Source organism: Aedes albopictus, chromosome 1 (genome assembly GCF_035046485.1).
Source record: "Aedes albopictus strain Foshan chromosome 1, AalbF5, whole genome shotgun sequence".
NCBI lineage: Eukaryota > Metazoa > Arthropoda > Insecta > Diptera > Culicidae > Aedes > Aedes albopictus.
The window spans coordinates 97,289,723-97,309,440 of record NC_085136.1 but is presented as its reverse complement, the minus strand read 5'-3'; the positions used below and the strand labels follow the sequence as shown (position 1 = coordinate 97,309,440).

The following is a 19,718-nucleotide window of genomic DNA, read 5'->3' as shown; positions in this document are numbered from 1 at the left end:
ATCGGAAGCTCAAGATTTTCTAATATATTCTGTTACGCCCGAACCTCCATTTAAGTACGATTTGTTGTTGAAGGGTAAGCATTGGGATTTCGCTAAACTTTCTAAGGCTATTCAAGAACCCCCTTCAGTGTAGACCACCGGATACTTGTAATGAAACCCACCAAATCCTTTAAATTTACTTATGCCCATACAAGCTCCTACAAACTCACACAACAGTTTTCTTAAACCTTCAAAATCGTCATTATTTGCCTAGAAACTCGTTTGTAAGTTTCCTTCTATTTCCAAAAGCTTATTTTAAACCCTACTTGAACCTGTAGCTGGACGCGCCTGGAGCTCTCCTGAAGGCCTCGAAATCCCCGGGAACTCGTATGAAACCCCTTGAAACCCACTTAAGCTCCCTGGACGGCCTTAAAACCTCCCTGAAATCTTCATGAAATTCTTTGAACCCTTGGAAATCTCTCCTTAAAGCACTTGGAGCCCCATTTTATCCCTAGAACCCCTCATAAATTCCCTGATACAACCTTGAAAAGTCAGGAAATATCCTGACACCTCCCCGAGGTCCTTCAAAACTTATTTGACAACTCCTTAAAATCATCTGAAATTCTCTTAAGTTTCCCAAAGCGAACTCCTCTACATCAACCTTGAAATTCTTCTAAACACCCCTGAATCCTCCAGAAATCTCTCCACAATCAATGAGACCCGCTTATTTAAGTGCCTTGAAATCCTCTTAAAGCCCCCTGAAGTCCCAAGAAACTCTTCATTAACACTCTTAAACAGACTAGAACTCTTTCAAGCTACCTGAAAGCTCCTGAAACTTGTTGATACACTCATGGCTCATGACACTCAATGATACTCCAATGAAATCCCTCGAAGACTGAAACATCCAGAAACAAAACTCAATAGTTTTTCGAGCATTATTCCTTTATTCTCTTTATCTTGCGGTTTGGCAGCATCGGTTTGCGCGTAACATTGGATCATGGTAAGGTTTCGAACCCGTGTTCTGAATCTGGCTACAATTTTCTTCTCATTAATAGGTTCCCACTTCATGAGCGCAACATGGGCGTGTGCGCTGAGTAGGAGGCCAACTCCACGGTGGCAAGGAGCGTGTCCACATCGTAGGCCAAAGTATAGCAGAATTTGATATGCAATGCTATGCAATAATTCCGGAACAGTTTCTGTGAAAATTCCTGCTGAAATTCTGGAAAAATACTTGCAGAACTTTCTGAAGCAATCTCTGGAGGAATACGTGAAGACAATGCTCGTAAACGTCTGGTGGAATTCACAAAATAATTACTTAAGGTATTTTGAGAATCAGAATAATTTCATAATTCCTGGCGAAAACTCATCACAAACTTCTTGGATAATTTTTTGAAGTAACTGCTGGAGGAATCTGTTGTTCAATGGGAAAGGGATTCTTGAAATAATATCTGAATTTCAAACCTTTGCAAATATTCCCAGAAAAATCTCTTGAAAATAATTTAAAGAAATCCTGTTGATTTTTTTAGGAAGAAATTCCTGAATGAATTCTAAATTTAATTCGTAAATAAATTACTAGAGGTTTTTGAAAAAAAAAATGTGAAAAAAGACATGCCTACCAGGAGGAATTACTTGAGGTATCTATGTAGTAGTCCCTAGAAAAGTTCCTTCTGAAATCTCTTAAAGAAATCTAGCTAGATAATCTAGAGGATTTCCAGCAGCATTCTTTTGAGAATGTTTAATGGAATACCTGAAGAAATTCGCGAGAGAATACCCGGATAAGCTGTACAAACTCCTGAATTAATCCATAGAAGATTTTTTTTGAGAAATCCTTTAAGAATTTCTGAGTGAATCCTTGGAAGAATCCATAAAAAAAATCCTGGAAGATTTTGTGAAGGAATCTGCAAAACCATTTGAAGGAATCAATTGAAAAACTGAACGACTTGTCAATGACATCAATGAAGTGATTGATGGCAAAAAAAGTTCAGAGGAAATTCTGAAGGAATTCGTAGATGAAATTCTTAATATATTCCTGAAAGAATTAGTGAAGGAAATTTTGGAGGAATTTCGATTGAATCCCTGAAAGATTTTCTGTGAGAATTCTTGGAGAAATTTCTGAAGAAATTCATGAGCATTGGATATTTAGGGGTTTGACTGTTTCGAAAATAACGTATTAGGAGTTCAGTTTTGCAGTCGCAGATATCTAGAAAGACAATCGCTCTGAAGATCAAAGACTGCTATTTCTGAAAAAAAAATCTTTTTAAAACATTCGTAGGGAATCCATTTTAAATTTTCTGACGGCAAAACTTCTGAAAATTTTCTGTAGAATTTTCTAATGAAACCCTTGGAGAATTTTCTGAAGAAATCCGTAAAAGGTTTTATACATACATAATTCCTTTGAAAAATTTTTAATGGTAAAGTTTCTGAAGAATTTTCCTAAGAAATCTTTTAACAAATTTATGGCAAATACTTAGAGGAATTTCTGAATCGAGTGATGCCGTGAACAACTTTGAAAATGCATGAGCAAACAGAAACAACTCCACACCAAAATCACAGGACAGCTTCACTTTTCATTTCGCACATTTCGGGTTGAATATTCATTTCCGGTAGACGACAGAACACCAAAAACCAGAGCAGTGCAATGCTGGTTGATGGATTATGATGACATTCGTCGTCGTTGTCGTAGTCGTCGCAAGTTATTTCATTCCTACCTACCTAAAGCCTGTATCCGCAATAATCGGGACACAGAAGTACGGCAGTAGCTCTGTAATGAATCGGTAAAATTTGCCAAATCATTGACCAAGAACTCTTTGGTGTATGTTTATTATGTGTGCCAAATTTCATAAAAATCGATGCATTACTTTTAACTGTGGATGAAAAACAAACAGACGTGGTTTTAAGCATTTTGTACAATCATGACCAATTTTCATTCGCATAATAGATGGTTCTATTACGCTACATTTCAAAGTTCTGTGATGATAATTATAAAATTTCGTTAGCAGTTATGATACTTATAGAGACACTTTCTTGCAAAATTTCATCAACGTTGATCAATTGGTTTGAAAGTTACTGGTGTTGATAGGGGTGAGTGTTAGTGAAAAATTTTCGTGTTTTTCATGTGTAATGTTTGCCTATTCATAACTTTTGAATTTCTCTGCCAATTTTCATGAAATTTTTACAGAAGATAGTTGATAACGTGTATATTATGCCTGCAAAATTTGATGATTATTGATATAGTACTTTCTTTAGTACAATCGGAACAATAAAGGGTGCAGACTGTTTGCTGTCTGAGGAGCTAAAATCACGTTTAGTCCCAATACATGTTTCGACTATAACATTGTTGATAGTGCATCGATTTTTTTGAAATTTTGCCTAAGCAACAAATGTAGATTGAGAGGTTTGTGTTCAAAATTTCAGCCATTTTCTTCGCCAAATTCAAAAGTTACAGCGCTGGCAAGCAAAACTAGGGTCTGTACAAAATTCAATGGCGCACATTTCACTCTTTCATCGCTACAACAAAAAGTACTGCAACGATCCACATGATATTTTGCAGGTGAAATGAACACATCTCAAGATGTTATGAGGCCAAATTTGAGCAATTTTAATGTATCTATTGCAGAGTTACAGGTGTATTTCTGTGTCCCAATTATTGCAGATACAGGCTTTAGATGCCATCAACGCGAACAGCTCAAAACTGAGAACGGAACAGAGCCCGTTTGTGGGTGGATGTTTTGTTTGCATTTGCAAGAGCTAATTGGGAGCATCCTTCCGCATCCTCTGTCTGCAGCTGCTGTTGATTCACCCACGCACATGCACACACATACATTTAATGGATGCTGGATGCTGGTGCCACTGACACTCACTGACTGCTCTTTTGAAGTGTTAATTAGCTTACATTCAACATACACACACACCGGGATTCGAATGATTTTTGCATGAAGGCGAATATGAGCTCGACACTTGAAGGTGCCATCCCTGATTCAACCCCGTGTGACGGAAAACCATCATCATTTTCAGCCCGGATGGTTGGTGATATCCTTGAAGTCGGGCGTAATAGGAATCCGGAATGATTAAAGCACTCATCCTAAGAGGTCATATTCCCTGTAAATGTGATTAAATTTCATGTACTTTGTGCCTCATGAATTAAGCATAATGCATCAACTAAAGAGGTGCCGCTTGTGATCCTTCGTGTGGTTTCATCCTGCACAATCCGGGACTCGTTTCGGACGATACGATGCGATGATACGACCAGACCATGGTGATGGAACGACGACGACGACGTCGCAAACCAGGTAAAGAGCCATGATACTGCACCGCATCCACAATCCACATTTTATCCATTTTCTCTTCCGGCTGCGGCAGCTCCCGGCAACAAAAGCCTCATCTTTGGTGCTCCCATGTGTATCTTTTTACTTCAATATTAACGATATTAATTGCTAGAGAAGAGCTTCCGTTAGAGCAGCTTTGGCCGGCGGTGTGTAGGTAACGTACCTGCATCCTGCTGTTTGAAGAGCTTAACTTTTTTCATTATCCTAGTTCAAAAGGCTCTTCTCGACGTTATTTTTTTGTTGCCTCTCTCCTCCCTCAAAGCCGGATGTTATAACGAAATTGGATTACCTACCGTCGTCGTTGGTCGTTCCGTTCCTGCTGTCTGGTTCGGACAAAAGAACGATCCTACCTGTTACCTGCCCGGCCGGGCGGCTCAGAGAACAGAGCGTAGATGTAAGCCGTTTCCGTCTTTAACTATGTAACGATTCTTTATTGCTTTCCGAACAACATCGGAGAATGAATGAGGATGAGCTGGCTGCCGGCTGAATAGGCCACATCACAACACAACAAAAGGGTTCCCATTCATAACCGTTAATGGGCTCGATTTCTGCTGTTTTCGGAAAGGTGGAGTTGGATTAATGAAAAAGATTCGACTGCCGACGGACTGGAAAGGGAAAGAAAAGAGGGATTTGGCACGAATGCGAAAGTAAACAAACAAGGATAATGTACTTCCGAAATCAGTTTTGGGAAGTTTTTTTTTATCGTATTACAATTAAAGTAAAATTTGGATTGTCTGTAGATTAATTCACAGATAAACTCTCCCATTCTTTAAAAGAAGATACGTTTGTTTTTAGCTTTGCACGTTCTGTCGGGTTTCATGCTGCAGCATTGATATCCACGCTGCCACAACTGGCAGTCTTGAATTCCTACTCACTTTTTAATAGCTCTAATCTTGAGCATTCGAAAACAAATGACGAACGCCAAAAGCAGATTTTGGCCTCCCGTCGCACTACCCTGATTGCTTCGCTAGGACGTGCTGAGCAGTTTATGGCGCAGTACCAGGAGGAACGGGACAAGCTCGAGGTCGAATTGCGGTTGGAGAATTTGGACGTGATTTGGCAGGGGTTGGAGGACGTGCAGGCCGAGTTGGAGGAAATGGAGGAAGGTAACGAAGGCATGGTGAGGAATCTGTCCTATCGCTCTAACTTTGAACCGTTGCTCTTTAAAATAAAAGCTTTCCTACGCTCTAAACTTCCTGCTCCTATTAATGTGAACGGAAATCTTCCTCCACCCACTACCACCGGGGCTCCTTCCACTCTGAAGGGTCTGAAACTGCCTACTTTCTCGTAGCCAGAATTCTCGGGGGGCTACAAAGACTGGCTAGCCTTTCACGACACGTTTCTGGCACTAATACACACAAACACGGATGTGGCGGACATCTAAAAATTCCATTATCTAAGGGCTGCTATCAAAGGTGAAGCAACTCAACTAATTGAGTCAATTGGGATTAGCGCGGCAAATTATCCATTGGCTTGGGATGTTCTCGTCAGCCGTTACGCAATTGAGTACCTCCTACGGAAAACGCCACCTTCAAGCACTGTTGGACTGTCCGAAGATGAAGAGAGAGTCCGCATCCGCATTGCATGCCATAGTTGATGACTTCGAGCGGCATGTGAAAATTTTAGGTCAGCTGGGTGAACCTGTGGATAGCTGGAGTACCATGCTGGAGCACATCCTGTGTACGCGATTGCATGATGATACTCTGAAGGCCTGGGAGGATTATGCGTCCACTCTGAATGCTTTTACGTACAAACACCTCGTTGAATTCCTCCATCGTCGTATGCGAGTCCTCGAATCGATCTCGGTTAATCAGCACCATCAGTCCGCCACTCCATAGCCACAAGCTTCGTTTCCCAGAAAGCCATACATAATATCCGAGAACATGGCGCCGATCCTACGATTGCAACGTAGCAAAGTGAACGTTTTGATTCATGGAGTTGGAGAAAAGCCTCAGCACGCTCGCAATGCTGTCCGAACGCAGATTCGCTCACAAGGAAGATTTCGCTCTCGACGTTGATTTCCTGGTCCTAAAAAGCGTCGTCCCTAAATTTCCTGCCCACGACGTGCCCATCGAAGATTGGAACCTGCCCCAGGACTTGTTCTATGCTGATCCAAACTTCAACCTGAGCTCCGGTATTGACATGATCATCGGGAATGAACATTTCTTCTCATGCTTCAAGTCTGCCGCCAGAATTCACTTGTCCGATTCCCTACCACTGCTGGTAGACAGCGCCTTCGGTTGGATAGTCTCTGGTGCCGTCAATACCCCCAAGAACCGTCAAGAAGCATCCGCTTGCTCCATCACCACCATGTCCTTGGTATCGCTCGAAGAAAGTTTGGAACGTTTCTGGAAGGTAGAGAAACTTCCGACCAGATCTGCTTATTCGATGGACGAGAAGAAATGCGAAGACCTCTATGCATCAACAGTCAGTCGGAACCCTGAAGGACGATACATAGTACGACTACCACGCAAACAAAATTTTGATGAGCTTATTGGAGAATCGAGAGCTACAGCACTGCGTCGTTTCGAGCTCCTCGAGTGCCGACTGGACCGAGATTCCCAGTTGAAAGAGGAGTACCATAAGTTCATGCGAGAGTATTTGGAGTTAGGCCATATGCGATTGGTGTCCGACGAGGAGATTGAAGGATCAAACCAATGTTTCCTTCCGTATCACCCCGTGCTAAAGGAGGCCAGCACGACAACAAAGGTTCGCGTCGTATTTTATGCCTCCGCCAAGACGTCCTCCGGTCACTCGTTGAACGAAGCATTACTTATAGGGCCGGTAGTGCAGGACGATATGCACGCCATTTGCCTTCGCTTCCGAACCTTCCCAGTAGCCGAAGTGAGTGATGTAGAAAAAATGTATCGCCAAGTTTTGCACCATCCAGACGACACACCGTTCCAACAAATCCTGTTTCGCTTCCATGATGCTGACCCAGTCCAAACCTACCGCCTTCTGACTGTAACGTACGGCATGGCACCCTCTTCCTTCCTAGCAACTCGTACATTAGTTCAACTTTCCGACGATGAAGGAGATGCGTACCCCCTGGGAGGACCAGCAGTCAAAAAAGGATTTTATGTTGACGACTTTATTGGTGGTGCACAGTCGATTCCTGAAGCCATCTGAGGACCTGAAGCTGAGGACCGAATTGGGAGAACTGATGGCGAAGGGCGGATTCCGTCTGAGGAAGTGGACCTCCAACAAGCTTGAAGTTCTACAGGGACTGGAGCCTGACCAAATCGGGACTTAATCCGCAATACAATTCGGTAAGGATGAAACGATCAAGGCTTTGGGGATTAGTTAGGAACCCGAGGCGGACATCTTCCGAGTTGAAACCGCATTACGACCTAGCCATGGACCGACCACGAAGAGAACCATTCTGTCCGGCATATCCCAGCTGTTCGATCCCCTGGGTATAGTATCACCTGTTGTCATCCGTGCAAAAATGTTGATGCAGCTCCTATGGTTGCAACCTTCTGGCTACGACGCCGCCGCCGTTTCGGAATCGATTGCCGACAAATGGAACAGCTACGCCAAGCAATTACCGAAGCTTTCTTATTCCCACGTACCACGCTACGCTCTCCTGCCGAACGCTACAATCCAGCTCCACACCTTCTCTGATGCGTCTGAAGTGGCCTACGGCGCATGCACGTATGCCCGATCCGTGGATTCCCAGGGCAACGTAGCCGTCCACCTACTTGCATCAAAATCACGTGTCGCCCCACTGAAGCGTATTAGCCTTCCGCGGCTCGGACTATGTACCGCCGACCTTGCAACGAAACTGCATACCAAAATCAGCGAGGCACTCCAGATCGACGTTCCCGCTTCCTATTTTTGGAGTGACTCCACCGTTACGCTCCAATGGATTCACGCTCCTCCCAAAAATTGGAAGACGTTCGTGGCCAACCGCGTTTCCGCCATCCAATCAGCTACCCACGGAGCACACTGGAACCATGCAGCTGGAAAGCAGAACCCCGCCGACCACGTATCTCGAGGTATGGAAATCGACGAGTTCATCCAATGCGAAGAATGGAAGCATGGACCAAAATGGCTTTCGTTACCAGGAAATCAATGGCCATGTGAACAAGTACCAGAATACCCAGATGATGGAAAGGAACGTAGAAAGGTCGTCGTGGCAATAGCCAGAAGCGAAACGCTCGTCAATCCGCACTTCGCTTCATTCTCCTCGAATTCCGCAATGGTCCGCATTACCGCATACTGCTTACGATTTGTCCGCTAATATCGTGAAAAACGGCGTACACTTCCCTCCTGTGATCCGCTTCCCAACATCGCACTTTCGCAAGAGGAGCTCGCCGCTAGCCAGTCGATACTCATCAAGTTGACCCAGGCCGATGGTTTCAAAGAAGAGTTGAAGCACCTACGCAGTGGCAAAGCAATTTCCAAAAAATCGCCGATCCACCGTCTAAGCCCCATACTAGACCCTGAAGGCATAATTAGAGTGGGAAGGAGATTAAATTTGTAAGAGCAACCCTACATTACCAAGCACCCTGTCCTCCTACCAAATCCTCACCCCTACACACGCCTTCTCACCAAGCAATACCATCTTCAACTAATCCATGGTGGCGGCCGCCTCACACTAGCCGCTATGCGCGAAAAATTCTGGCCTATTCGAGGACGAAGGCTAATCCAGGGCGTAATAAATACATGCCTGCTTCCGCTGCAACCGAGCGAGTCCCGTTCCAGCAACACAGCAGCTTTGCCAGCTTCCAGTCCACCGCATTCGACCGAGCCGTCCGTTCAGCATCACCGGCGTTGACTTCGCTGGACCAGTTTATCTCCGGGCAATCCATAAGAGAGCACAACCAACGAAGGCCTACATCTGCATCTTTGTGTGCTTCAGCACGAAGGCTGTCCACATCGAACTGGTTGGGGACCTATCGACACCCACGTTCCTGGCAGCGTTCCGGAGATTCGTGTCCCGCAGAGGTCGACCATCCGATGTCTATTCCGACAACGGGAAAAATTTTGAAGGCGCAAAAAATGAGCTGGAGGAAATCCATCGTCTACTGCAGGAAAACACCGACAGCATCCACACCTTTTGCGCCAACGAATCTATCAATTGGCACCTGTATCCACCATGGAGGGCCCATACAGCCGAGGCGGTAAACGCACGGGTATTCAGCAGGACCATGCTGAGGGTGACGGGTTCGACTCCCGGTCGGTCCAGGATCTTTTCGTAAAGGAAATTTCCTTGACTTCCTTGGGCATAGAGTATCTTCGTGCCTGCCACACGATATACGCATGCAAAATGGTCATTGGCAGAGGAAGCTCTCAGTTAATAACTGTGGAAGTGCTCATAGAACACTAAGCTGAGAAGCAGGCTTTGTCCCAATGAGGACGTTACGCCGAGAAGAGAGAGAGAGATCCACCAAAGGCGCCTTACTTCGGTGGATTATGGGATGCAACCGTTAAGGTTGCCAAAACACATCTGTATCGCCAGTTGGGGAACTCTCGTCTGACATTCGAGGAGATGACGACGCTGCTGACCCAAATCGAAGCAGCAATGAACAGCCGACCACTGGTGCCCCTTTCCGAGGATCCGAACGACCTGGCGTGTCTAACTCCTGCACACTTTCTAATTGGATCAACGATGCACGCAGTCCCCGAGCCGGATCTCAGGAAAGTTTCCCTTAGCATGCTCGACCGTTTCCAAGCAACACAACGAGCGTATCAGCAAATCTGGCACCACTGGCGAAGCGAGTATAGGGCACCGCACTGTTTTGATTTTGTATGGGATTTTGACGTTTCTTGGCCTTGTTGTTTACACAATTTCTGTAAGAGTGAAAGAGAAGGAGAGAATTTCATGCAGTGACCTATAGGGCAGTGCATGAAGTTATTACCATCTCTTTCACTCTCACAGAAATTTTGTAAACAACAAGGCCACGAAACGTCAAAATCCCATTCAAAATCAAAACAGTGCAGTGCCCTATGGATTACTGCACGAATTTATTCTGGCCTGCTTACTCTCACACGAAATTTGACGTTTGAGCGGTGTCGGCACCTCTCAAACGTCAAATTTCGTGTGAGAGTAAGTAGGCCAGAATAAATTCGTGCAGTGGACCATTTGCAAGAACTGCAGCTGTGCAACAAAAACAAGCCGAACGACGCTTTTCTTCCCGGCCGTCTCGTAATCCTCGTCGATGAACAGCAGCATCCGGTGAAGTGGCCACTTGCTCGCATCGTCAGTATTCATCCCGACAACGATCAGCTTACGCGGTGGTGACCTTGAAAACTTCCCGTGGTATCATCAAGCGGCCGATCACAAAAAATTGTTTGTTTCCTTCCTACGACGATGATGATTGCGTTCCTGGAATCAGCGAAGAATGAAATGATGCCAGAGCCGATTACGCAGCGTCGCCGACATCAACCGACCGAGAGACGTCAACATGAAAGAGAAATAGAATGACAATGGTCCACTGCATGAGTTTATTCTGGCCTGCTTACTCTCACGCGAAATTTGACGTTTGACCGGTGTCGGCACCGCTCAAACGTCAAATTTCGCGTGAGAGTAAGCAGGCCAGCATAAATTCGTGCAGTGGACCATAGGGCAGTGCATGAAATTATCTCCTTCTCTTTCACTCTTACAGACATTTTGTAAACAACAAGGCCACAAAACGTCAAAATCCCATACAAAATCAAAACAGTGCAGTGCCCTATAGTCTATTTTACGAAACGACAACAGTGTTGATATTGATATTAACACTCACGGGCTTGGGCGCAACCTCCTGTCAAATTTTCATTCATGATATGAGCGATCAGCTGATCCGAAACGTCTCGTAAAATGGCTCATTCGTTCTATTTAGTTAAGGCACATCTACACTTTGTTTACCTTTTCTTTCTCTTTAGTTATATTTTTATTGATAGCAAGTAGAATTCGTATGCAATATTGTATTGAATAATTGAAATTTAGTATTTCAAGGTGGGGGCGATGTTCAGGACCGGGTATATTATGTACTATTTGCTAGACCGACTACTGTCAATTTGTATAATTGCCACAAACACATAAAACCCGAGTCAGCTGTCATTCTAACTGGATTTAAATACCCAATCAAGAAATACAGTCAGTTCGTATCCGTAGCTCAAACAGAGAAGAAGTCTGGCGTTCGATTTGAATAGGTCGAATCTACATAGGAATCACAGCAAACTTAAGACCAATTCAATTCGAACGCCTGAAGTGAATTTAATCCTTACAGTCAACTCCCGAATAGACTGCAGTGTACCTTCATGAACAATAAAAAGTAGTGAAATTAAATAATTTTGTGTGGTTCCTGATCACCGAATCTTGTCGCAAAGTGACCCTGACACCTGCCGAAGTGCCCTCTGAGTTCCTGTATGCAGTTTTTGGCGCTTCGATGACTGGTTGGCCGTCGGATGGTGAGTCGTCCCATTGAAGTAGGATCCTTCTGAAGCCACATCCTGCCACTCCCGAGCCATTTCCTCAACAGATCCCGATTTGGATTGTTTGATGTTTCACCCCAACTGTATGCTAGTCAAATCTTAGAAAAGTTTGGGGTATATAACTGAAAGACCTATCATCTGTTTTGTGATTCCACAGCGGCGAATAGATAAAAAAGCATGGTTCCCGATGAAACTGGTCAGACTGATTGAACTGGCGCGATGAGCGCGCCACATCGAACGGATACCGGACAACCGCATGGTGATCACAATATTCAGAAAAGTTGCGGACTGATAGTGATTGGTCCAGGATCGGCCCAATGGACAATGTTTTTTTCATTCAGCGTAGAATTAACGCAAACTACTAGTCCACCAAATAAGTAAATATGGTTTATGTTTGCATCGCGAATGAGTCCATTTTTTCATTTCGTTTCATTTGTGTATTTCCGCAGTTACTGAGTGAAGGGCGTTTTCTGGCTGTCGATCCTTGTGCTCTTAAAATTTTCAGCAGCGTAGAACTTGATGGATCTTGACATACCTTAAGACGCGTCTACTACTTCAGGCGTTCGATTTGAATTGGTCCTAAGTTTGCTGTTATTCCTATGTAGATTCGACCTATTCAAATCGAACGCCAGACGTTTTAGCCGCTCTCCGAGGCCCCTTTTGGGTCGCCATAGCCCTCGCACCTTGAATATCAGCGCCCTTCTCACAATCGCCTGAAACCTAAGGGGCATTATTTCTTGAAACTATTCTCACTCTCTCCCTCATCAACACATCTGAAATCCTTAGAAACCCCTAGAACTCGCTTTCAAAATTATGTGAAGAATTAGTCATAGTGAAACAATAAGGTCCTAAAATGCCCATTAAACTCATTCTGAATACCTTTGAACCCATAAAATACCCATTGCCCCTCCTAAACTTTTTTAAAACCACATGAAATTTACCTGAATCCTCTTGAGACTTCCTGTTACCTGAGTAGAGTACTATGTTGTTCTGTTGGAATTCAAATAAATCAATAAAATTCCTCGAAACCTCACGTTAACCCTCTAAGAAGACCCTCTGAATTCACTTAAGACACCACGAAGCCCTAAACTCTCTCATTGCCAAACCCCCTGAAACTGCCACAAAAATCTGTCTAAGCCCTTCTCGTATCCCGCTGAAATGTCTCTAGGTCCTCTAAAAGCTTCTTGAAAACTCCGATGGCATACTCTTTATGCCGCTTTCTTTACCTGAACTCCGATAAAACTTTTCTGATCACGTCCTCTTTTACCCTCTACTCCTCCCACTCCCACACACCCTAGTCGAGCATGTCTTGGAGCTCCTCTTGTATTTTCCCACCCATATCTTCCATACCATGTGTATCAATGGCACCCCTCTCGCTCGATGAAACCTCTCTGGATATCTCCGTAAACGTTTCTCGCGGGCTCTCAACGAATTTTGATGGCAGAAACATACAAAATCAGGGAATTAGTCACATTTCCGGGGCCTCGGAAACCGGTTCCGGGACTACCAAGTAACTAATCCTGCCTTTGATATCTCTTGTGAGCATTGATGTATTCGCATAAAAATCCTCCAAATTTTGAAACATCGGACAGATCATGGGTCATAGAAAATGCGGAACCTGGCAGGACCCGTAGTCCTGGTAACCGATCCTATGACCAATAGGAGGATAATATTGTTTCCCGTGGTTGGTTTGAAAACTGATGATTGTTTTATGAAATTCTGCGAATTTCAATGTGCCACACGAGATGGCCATACAAAATGGGAGAATTGGTCACATTTTCGGGGCCTCCGAGACCAGAACCACCAAGTAGCCATCATGCTTTTGATATTCGACATGACCACTGATATATTCGCATCAATTTTCTGCAAATTTCGATATATGGCACGGTATGTTCACAAACAATGCGAGAATTGATCACATTGCTGGTCCTGGAAAGCGGTCTCGGGACCACCAAGTGGACAATGTTGTTTCCAGTTGCTGGTTTGATGACTTACGAATTATTGATGAATTATCTATGAAATTTAGCGAATTTTGATGTGCCATACGGCAAGGTCATACAAATTGCGAAAATTGGCCACATTTCCGGTATCGTAGGAACTGGTTCCGGGACCACCAAATAGATAATCCTGCCTCTGATATTTGATGTGAGCACTGATGTATTCGCATCAAAATTCTGCGCATTTCGATGCATCGGACAGCATGATCATAGAAAATGTGAGAGTTGACCACATTGCCGAGGTCTTGAGAACCGGTCCCCGGAACCTGTTCTGGAACCACCAGGTGGACAATGTTGTCTTCAGTTGCTGGTTTGATAACTGATGAATTATCTATGAAATTCTACAAATTTTGATGTGCCACATGAGATGGTCATATAAAATGCCAAAATTGGTCACATTTTCGGGACCTACAAGTGACCAATCCTGCTTTTCATATCTGATGTGGCCACTGATATATTCGCAACAAAATTCTGCAAATGTAGATATTTCGCACGGCATAGTAAAAAAAATGCGAATTTTGATGTGCCATACGGCAAGGTAATACAAACTGCAACAGTTGACCACATTTCCGGGGTCCCGAGAATCGATTCCGGGACCACCAAGTGGCCAATCTTGCCTCTGGCTTCTAACATGGTCACTGATGTATTCTCCAACTTTTGATATGTCGCACGGCATGGATTAACCATATTTGTAAAATGGTCACCTATCGGGGTCCCCGGGAAGCCGTTCCGAGGCCTCCATATTTAGTCCCGTGGTCACCTGTTAGCCAAAAGTCATCTGGTTAGTTAGCTTAGTGGTTAGAGCAGTTTGATGCTTTTTCCGGTGCATTTAGCTCTCCAAACATTCAAATCAGCTGCATTCCCGAGCAAAGGAGAATATCAAATTAATAACTACGAAATCACATAGCCTGTTTTTATATCTTGTTTTGTTATTATTTATTTATCAAGGCATAGCTTTTCCATAACAAATTTTGTTGGATCAAGCTATTGATATACATTCACTCAATTACATTTCAATAACATGTTTCGTTGAGTACAAGTTTTGTTATTGTTGTACTATTGATTAACTTATCAACAATAGCACAACAGTAACAAGTATTGAAATCAAAGCGACATTTCGATAATAATGAGCTGTCCTTTTGTTTTGTTCCACTTTTGTATTCAGTTAGGAAGGAAATTTCCGAACGAATTCTCTGAAAATTCCTTAAATAATATTTAGAAAAACACTTGGAAGTTCTGGAGGAACCCTTCGATACCCTGGAGAAATCTTCAAAGGAACTCCTGGCACAATCTTCTTAGAAATTCCAAAGTATTACTTCTGAGTAATTATTAGAATTCTTGGCAAATTCTTTTGATAAACTCCAGGTGAATTCGTCGGAAAAAAACTCCTGGTGAAATTCTCAAAAAAAAAATTCAGAGAAATCTCAGGATGAAATTCGGGACAAATAATCACGGGGAATTCTGAAGAAATTCGTGAAGGAATTCTGTTTATAATTCTGAAGGAATTTCTAGAGAAGCCTTTGAAAATCTGTGAATGATTTCGTGGAAGAACTCTCGGAGAAATTTCTGGAAGTATATTTTTCGATCATTTACATTTTACAGTATTGTTACTCATGTTATTTGTGGGTTCGTGAGACAAAGTGAATAATTTTGTATAAAAAGTATCATAATTTGCTTAGTTACGATTTAGATAAAATAACAAATTTTGATTTCCGATAATTATAAATACCAAATTAATATTAAAATGTGTTATTGAAATATTTTCCAAATGCACTGTTATTAAGTTGTTATTGAAACTAACAAAACAAGTTATTAAAATGGTTTTCCAAGAACATTTTTTTGTTATGATATTTGTTATTTTGCCGCTTCTGACAGACAAGTTTATAACATAATCTGTTATGTTAATAACTTAAAAATAATCGATTCTATTATTCAGTTATTTTATCCAAATAACACAGGTTCTTATGCTGTTGTTATTCCCTTCTGCTCGGGTTTTGCATAATTCATTGTGAAAAATACTCTCCTGCGAAAATGACCATACCATGATCCCTCTGGCGTCGGTTACAAGTGGCCACATACAACCGAACCTTAGCTTTGGGCCGGATCCACAAACTTTAAGCCTCAACGATAATTTTGAGCGCAAAAACTTTAGTATTTTATTGAGAAATGACTGTGTAATCGTTGTACCAAATCCGGGTCAATATGACCCGAACACCTTAAACGTAACTTTTTTGTGCAACCCTTCAGAAACGGCAAATATTATCGGTCAAAATTTTATAAATAAAATTTTGGCAAGAGATTAAAAGTCACAAAGTTTCAAAGCTATAGCAAAGCAGGATCAAAAGATATTGCGCCTTAAAAGTGCGACTCTTGTCATATTGACCCGAACACCATAGGAAACTGTGTCAAGCAGCAGCTCAGCAACGCACACTCCTTTCAGTGGCACTAACATTCATCGTTGTCCTCCTCTATTTCACAATTTAATAAATCATATCAAAACGTCACCCTCAAATCACAAACCAGAACGGTGTCACCGTCGTTCGTGTCTATATTTAGCCGAAGTCCTCGTGGTTATCATCACATAACCGTTATCTTCACGTCTAGAGGTAATAGGCTCTCGCATAAAGACTTCGGTTCTTAATCGGCAGCAGGCCAGCCGTCTAGTCAGAGTCTGAAGCACCTATCCTGTGAAGGCGATTGCGGCTGGATAGACGACCGTCGCGTCGGTAGACGCATTCTCCTCAGCAGCAGCCAGCGCTCGCTCCCGGCTTCTTCGGGGTGACTGCGTCCGCTCACCCGATTATTATCATAACCATCATCATTACGATTATTATATTATATTGAGCGATGCGCAACTTAATATATGAATTTCTATGCCATTAGTATAATGTGAAGACCGCTTTTATTGCGATTTATATTTATTTATGTGCTTCCAGGATGAGTATGGAGTAGAACGCGGGTGTCGTCGTCGTCAGCGTTCTCGCTGCCGGCTGACGTAGACGAGTCGTTAAACGGAATCTCAGCGTTCGCTGAATCAACCAACGCAACGGAAGAAGCAAATCATCGACTTAAGCCCGAGTGCCTGACTAATTGTCTGCTTGAACAAAGAAATCTCAAGCGATTTCGCAAACAATTTGCTTCTAAATTATGTACATTGTTTCAAATCTGGTGGAATTTTACGGGATGAGCAATTCGACTCTTACCTCCTTCAGCTCTAAGACGACACACCCTGGCAGGAGTGATAAATGTGATTTATTGCTCGACTCGATTCTGTCACGCTTACGCTGGTTGAGCTGGAGGCATTCGCATCCTCAAAGCGTCGTTGTCGTTGGACGGTCGGTGCATGAATTGATAAGGAGAGAAATGAAAATCACATTTGTCACAGGTGGGTTACTTCGCTGCGGACAGAGGCGTTATAAGGTGTTCCAGTGAGATTCCCGGAGGAATCGCCATGAGAATTCTGGGGGAATCTCCTCCAGATTCCCGGAGGAATCTCCTCGAGAGTCCCGGAGGAATCTCCTCGAGAGTCCCGGAGGAATCTCCTCGAGAGTCCCGGAGGAATCTCCTCGAGAGTCCCGGAGGAATCTCCTCGAGAGTCCCGGAGGAATCTCCTCGAGAGTCCCGAAGGAATCTCCTCGAGATTCCCGGAGGAATCTCTTCGAGATTCCCGGAGGAATCTCTTCGAGATTCCCGGAGGAATCTCTTCGAGATTCCCGGAGGAATCTCTTCGAGATTCCCGGAGGAATCTCCTCGAGATTCCCGGAGGAATCTCCTCGAGATTCACGGAGGAATCTCCTCAAGATTCACGGAGGAATCTCCTCGAGAGTCCCGGAGGAATTTCCTTAAGATTCCCGGAGGAATCTCCTTAAGATTCCCGGAGGAATCTCCTTAAGATTCCCGGAGGAATCTCCTCGAGATTCCCGGAGGAATCTCCTCGAGAGTCCAGGTGGAATCTCCTCGAGAGTCCCGGAGGAATCTCCTCGAGATTCCCGGAGGAATCTCTTCGAGATTCCCGGAGGAATCTCCTCGAGATTCACGGAGGAATCTCCTCAAGATTCACGGAGGAATCTCCTCGAGAGTCCCGGAGGAATCTCCTCGAGAGTCCCGGAGGAATCTCCTCGAGAGTCCCGGAGGAATCTAATCGAGAGGCCCGGAGGAATCTCCTCGAGATTCCTGGAGGAATTTCCTCGAGATTCCTGGAGGAATCTCCTCGAGATTCCTGGAGGAATCTCCTCGAGATTCCTGGAGGAATCTCCTCGAGATTCCTGGAGGAATATCCTCGAGATTCCTGGAGGAATATCCTCGAGATTCCTGGAGGAATATCCTCGAGATTCCTGGAGGAATATCCTCGAGATTCCTGGAGGAATCTCCTCGAGATTCCCGGAGGAATCTCCTCGAGAGTCCCGGAGGAATCTCCTCGAGAGTCCCGGAGGAATCTCCTAAAGATTCCCGGAGGAATTTCCTCGAGATTCCCGGAGGAATTTTCTCGAGATTCTCGGAGGAATTTCCTCGAGATTCCCGGAGGAATTTCCTCGAGATTCCCGAAGGAATTTCCTCGAGATTCCCGGAGGAATCTCCCCGGATTTCCAGGAGAAATCTTCCCGAGATTCCCGAAGGAATCTCCGAGAGATTTTCGGAGGAATCTCCGAGAGATTTTCGGGGGAATCTCCGAGAAATTTTTGGAGAAATCTCCGAGAGATTTTCGGAGGAATCTCCGAGAGATTTTCGGAGGATTCTCTGAGAGATTTTAGGAGGAATCTCCGAGAAATTTTCAGAGGAATCTCCCCGATATTCCCGGAGAAATCTCCCTGAGATTCCCGGAGGAATCTTACAAGGAAGAATCTTTGTGAGATTCTGGAGGAATCTCCGTGTAAATATTTAAGAGAGATTTATGGAAGAATCTCCTTAAGATTCCAAGAAGAATCTTCGAAAGATTAATGGAGGAATCCTGTGTGCCACACACACCTCTGTCGTTCTACCCAGTGCTCCATCGTACCATCGTGCATTCTTCGAAGGACCTTCGATGAATAATGACAGCCACCAAAGCAGTCGCGTCGCCTTCACTTTCGCCTTAGCAGAACGGCAAGAGTATAAAACCTGGCGGCAATGAGCGATAAAAATGAACTATGGCACACACTTGGCTCATTTGAATGCGATGACGACGACGATAGGCGAGCGAGTTCCATCGCAGTTGCTGTGTTGCCTCCGGCATCAGCCCAGGATGTCTCTTCGTTAGTCTCTTCGATGAGTTATTGTCTCCGGGATAAGGTAAACTATAGGACAGCTGGCGAGTGGGAGAAGCAGTAGCAGACACGTGTTTGTTCAATTTTTCAACGCTCAAAGGTAGCTTTGGGCATGCCGCCACCACTGCTGCCACTGACTGACTGCTTTGGGGAGGACCAAGTTTATGCCCCAAATTAGCACAATTAACACCCTTCGGGGTGGATGGGGGTTCGGTTCAGTGTCTGCTGGAATTACAATTTTCAACCGGATTCCGAAAACAATCGAGTCTAGCTGAAACAAATTTCCTCGCTTTAGAGAACATCCATTAGGAGGGATGTATGTGGTAGAGGAATGAGTTCTGTTCTAGCCGCTGGACCCCCAAGAGCCATCTGAAACTGTTTTCATGACCAGCAAGTGTTCAGTAGATACGGTAGATCAATAAATGCCACAGAGTAAGCACAAAATATCGAATAATCGATATCAGCCAGAAAATAAAATACAAAAGATAGAAGATAGCTAAGAGAATAGAAAATAAAAGATAAACAATAGAAGATTAAAAACAAAACTTAAAATAATATAGAAAAAGATAACAAATTGAAACAAAATACTGAAAACTTAAATAAATGATAGAAGATACATATCAAATAGAAGACAGAATATACAAAACAGTTAAAAAAAAAAACCAGAAAATCGTTTATACATATTTGTTTTGTGATGGTGTGTTTTTGTCACATTTACGTTTCCAAGAAAAGTTTTGCCTCCATACAATCAG

The 19,718-nt window shown here is 43.7% G+C and overlaps 2 protein-coding genes across 2 annotated transcripts; both read left to right on the top strand.

Annotated features, from left to right (window-relative positions):
• The first annotated feature begins 6,236 nt into the window (after positions 1 to 6,236).
• LOC134288763 (uncharacterized) lies at positions 6,237 to 7,433 on the top strand. Its single transcript, XM_062854631.1, has one exon. It carries the CDS (start codon positions 6,237 to 6,239, stop codon positions 7,431 to 7,433), a length of 1,197 nt encoding a protein of 398 aa, XP_062710615.1.
• Positions 7,434 to 7,752: 319 nt separating this feature from the next.
• LOC134288762 (uncharacterized) lies at positions 7,753 to 8,547 on the top strand. The gene has a single exon (XM_062854624.1). The coding sequence runs from the start codon at positions 7,753 to 7,755 to the stop codon at positions 8,545 to 8,547; it is 795 nt and encodes a 264-aa protein (XP_062710608.1).
• Positions 8,548 to 19,718: the final 11,171 nt, after the last annotated feature.

What these genes read in the sequence shown, in the direction of transcription:
- LOC134288763 (XM_062854631.1), top strand. Translation starts at nt 6,237, where the DNA reads ATGGAGTTGGAGAAAAGCCTCAGCACGCTCGCAATGCTGTCCGAACGC.
- LOC134288762 (XM_062854624.1), top strand. Translation starts at nt 7,753, where the DNA reads ATGTTGATGCAGCTCCTATGGTTGCAACCTTCTGGCTACGACGCCGCC.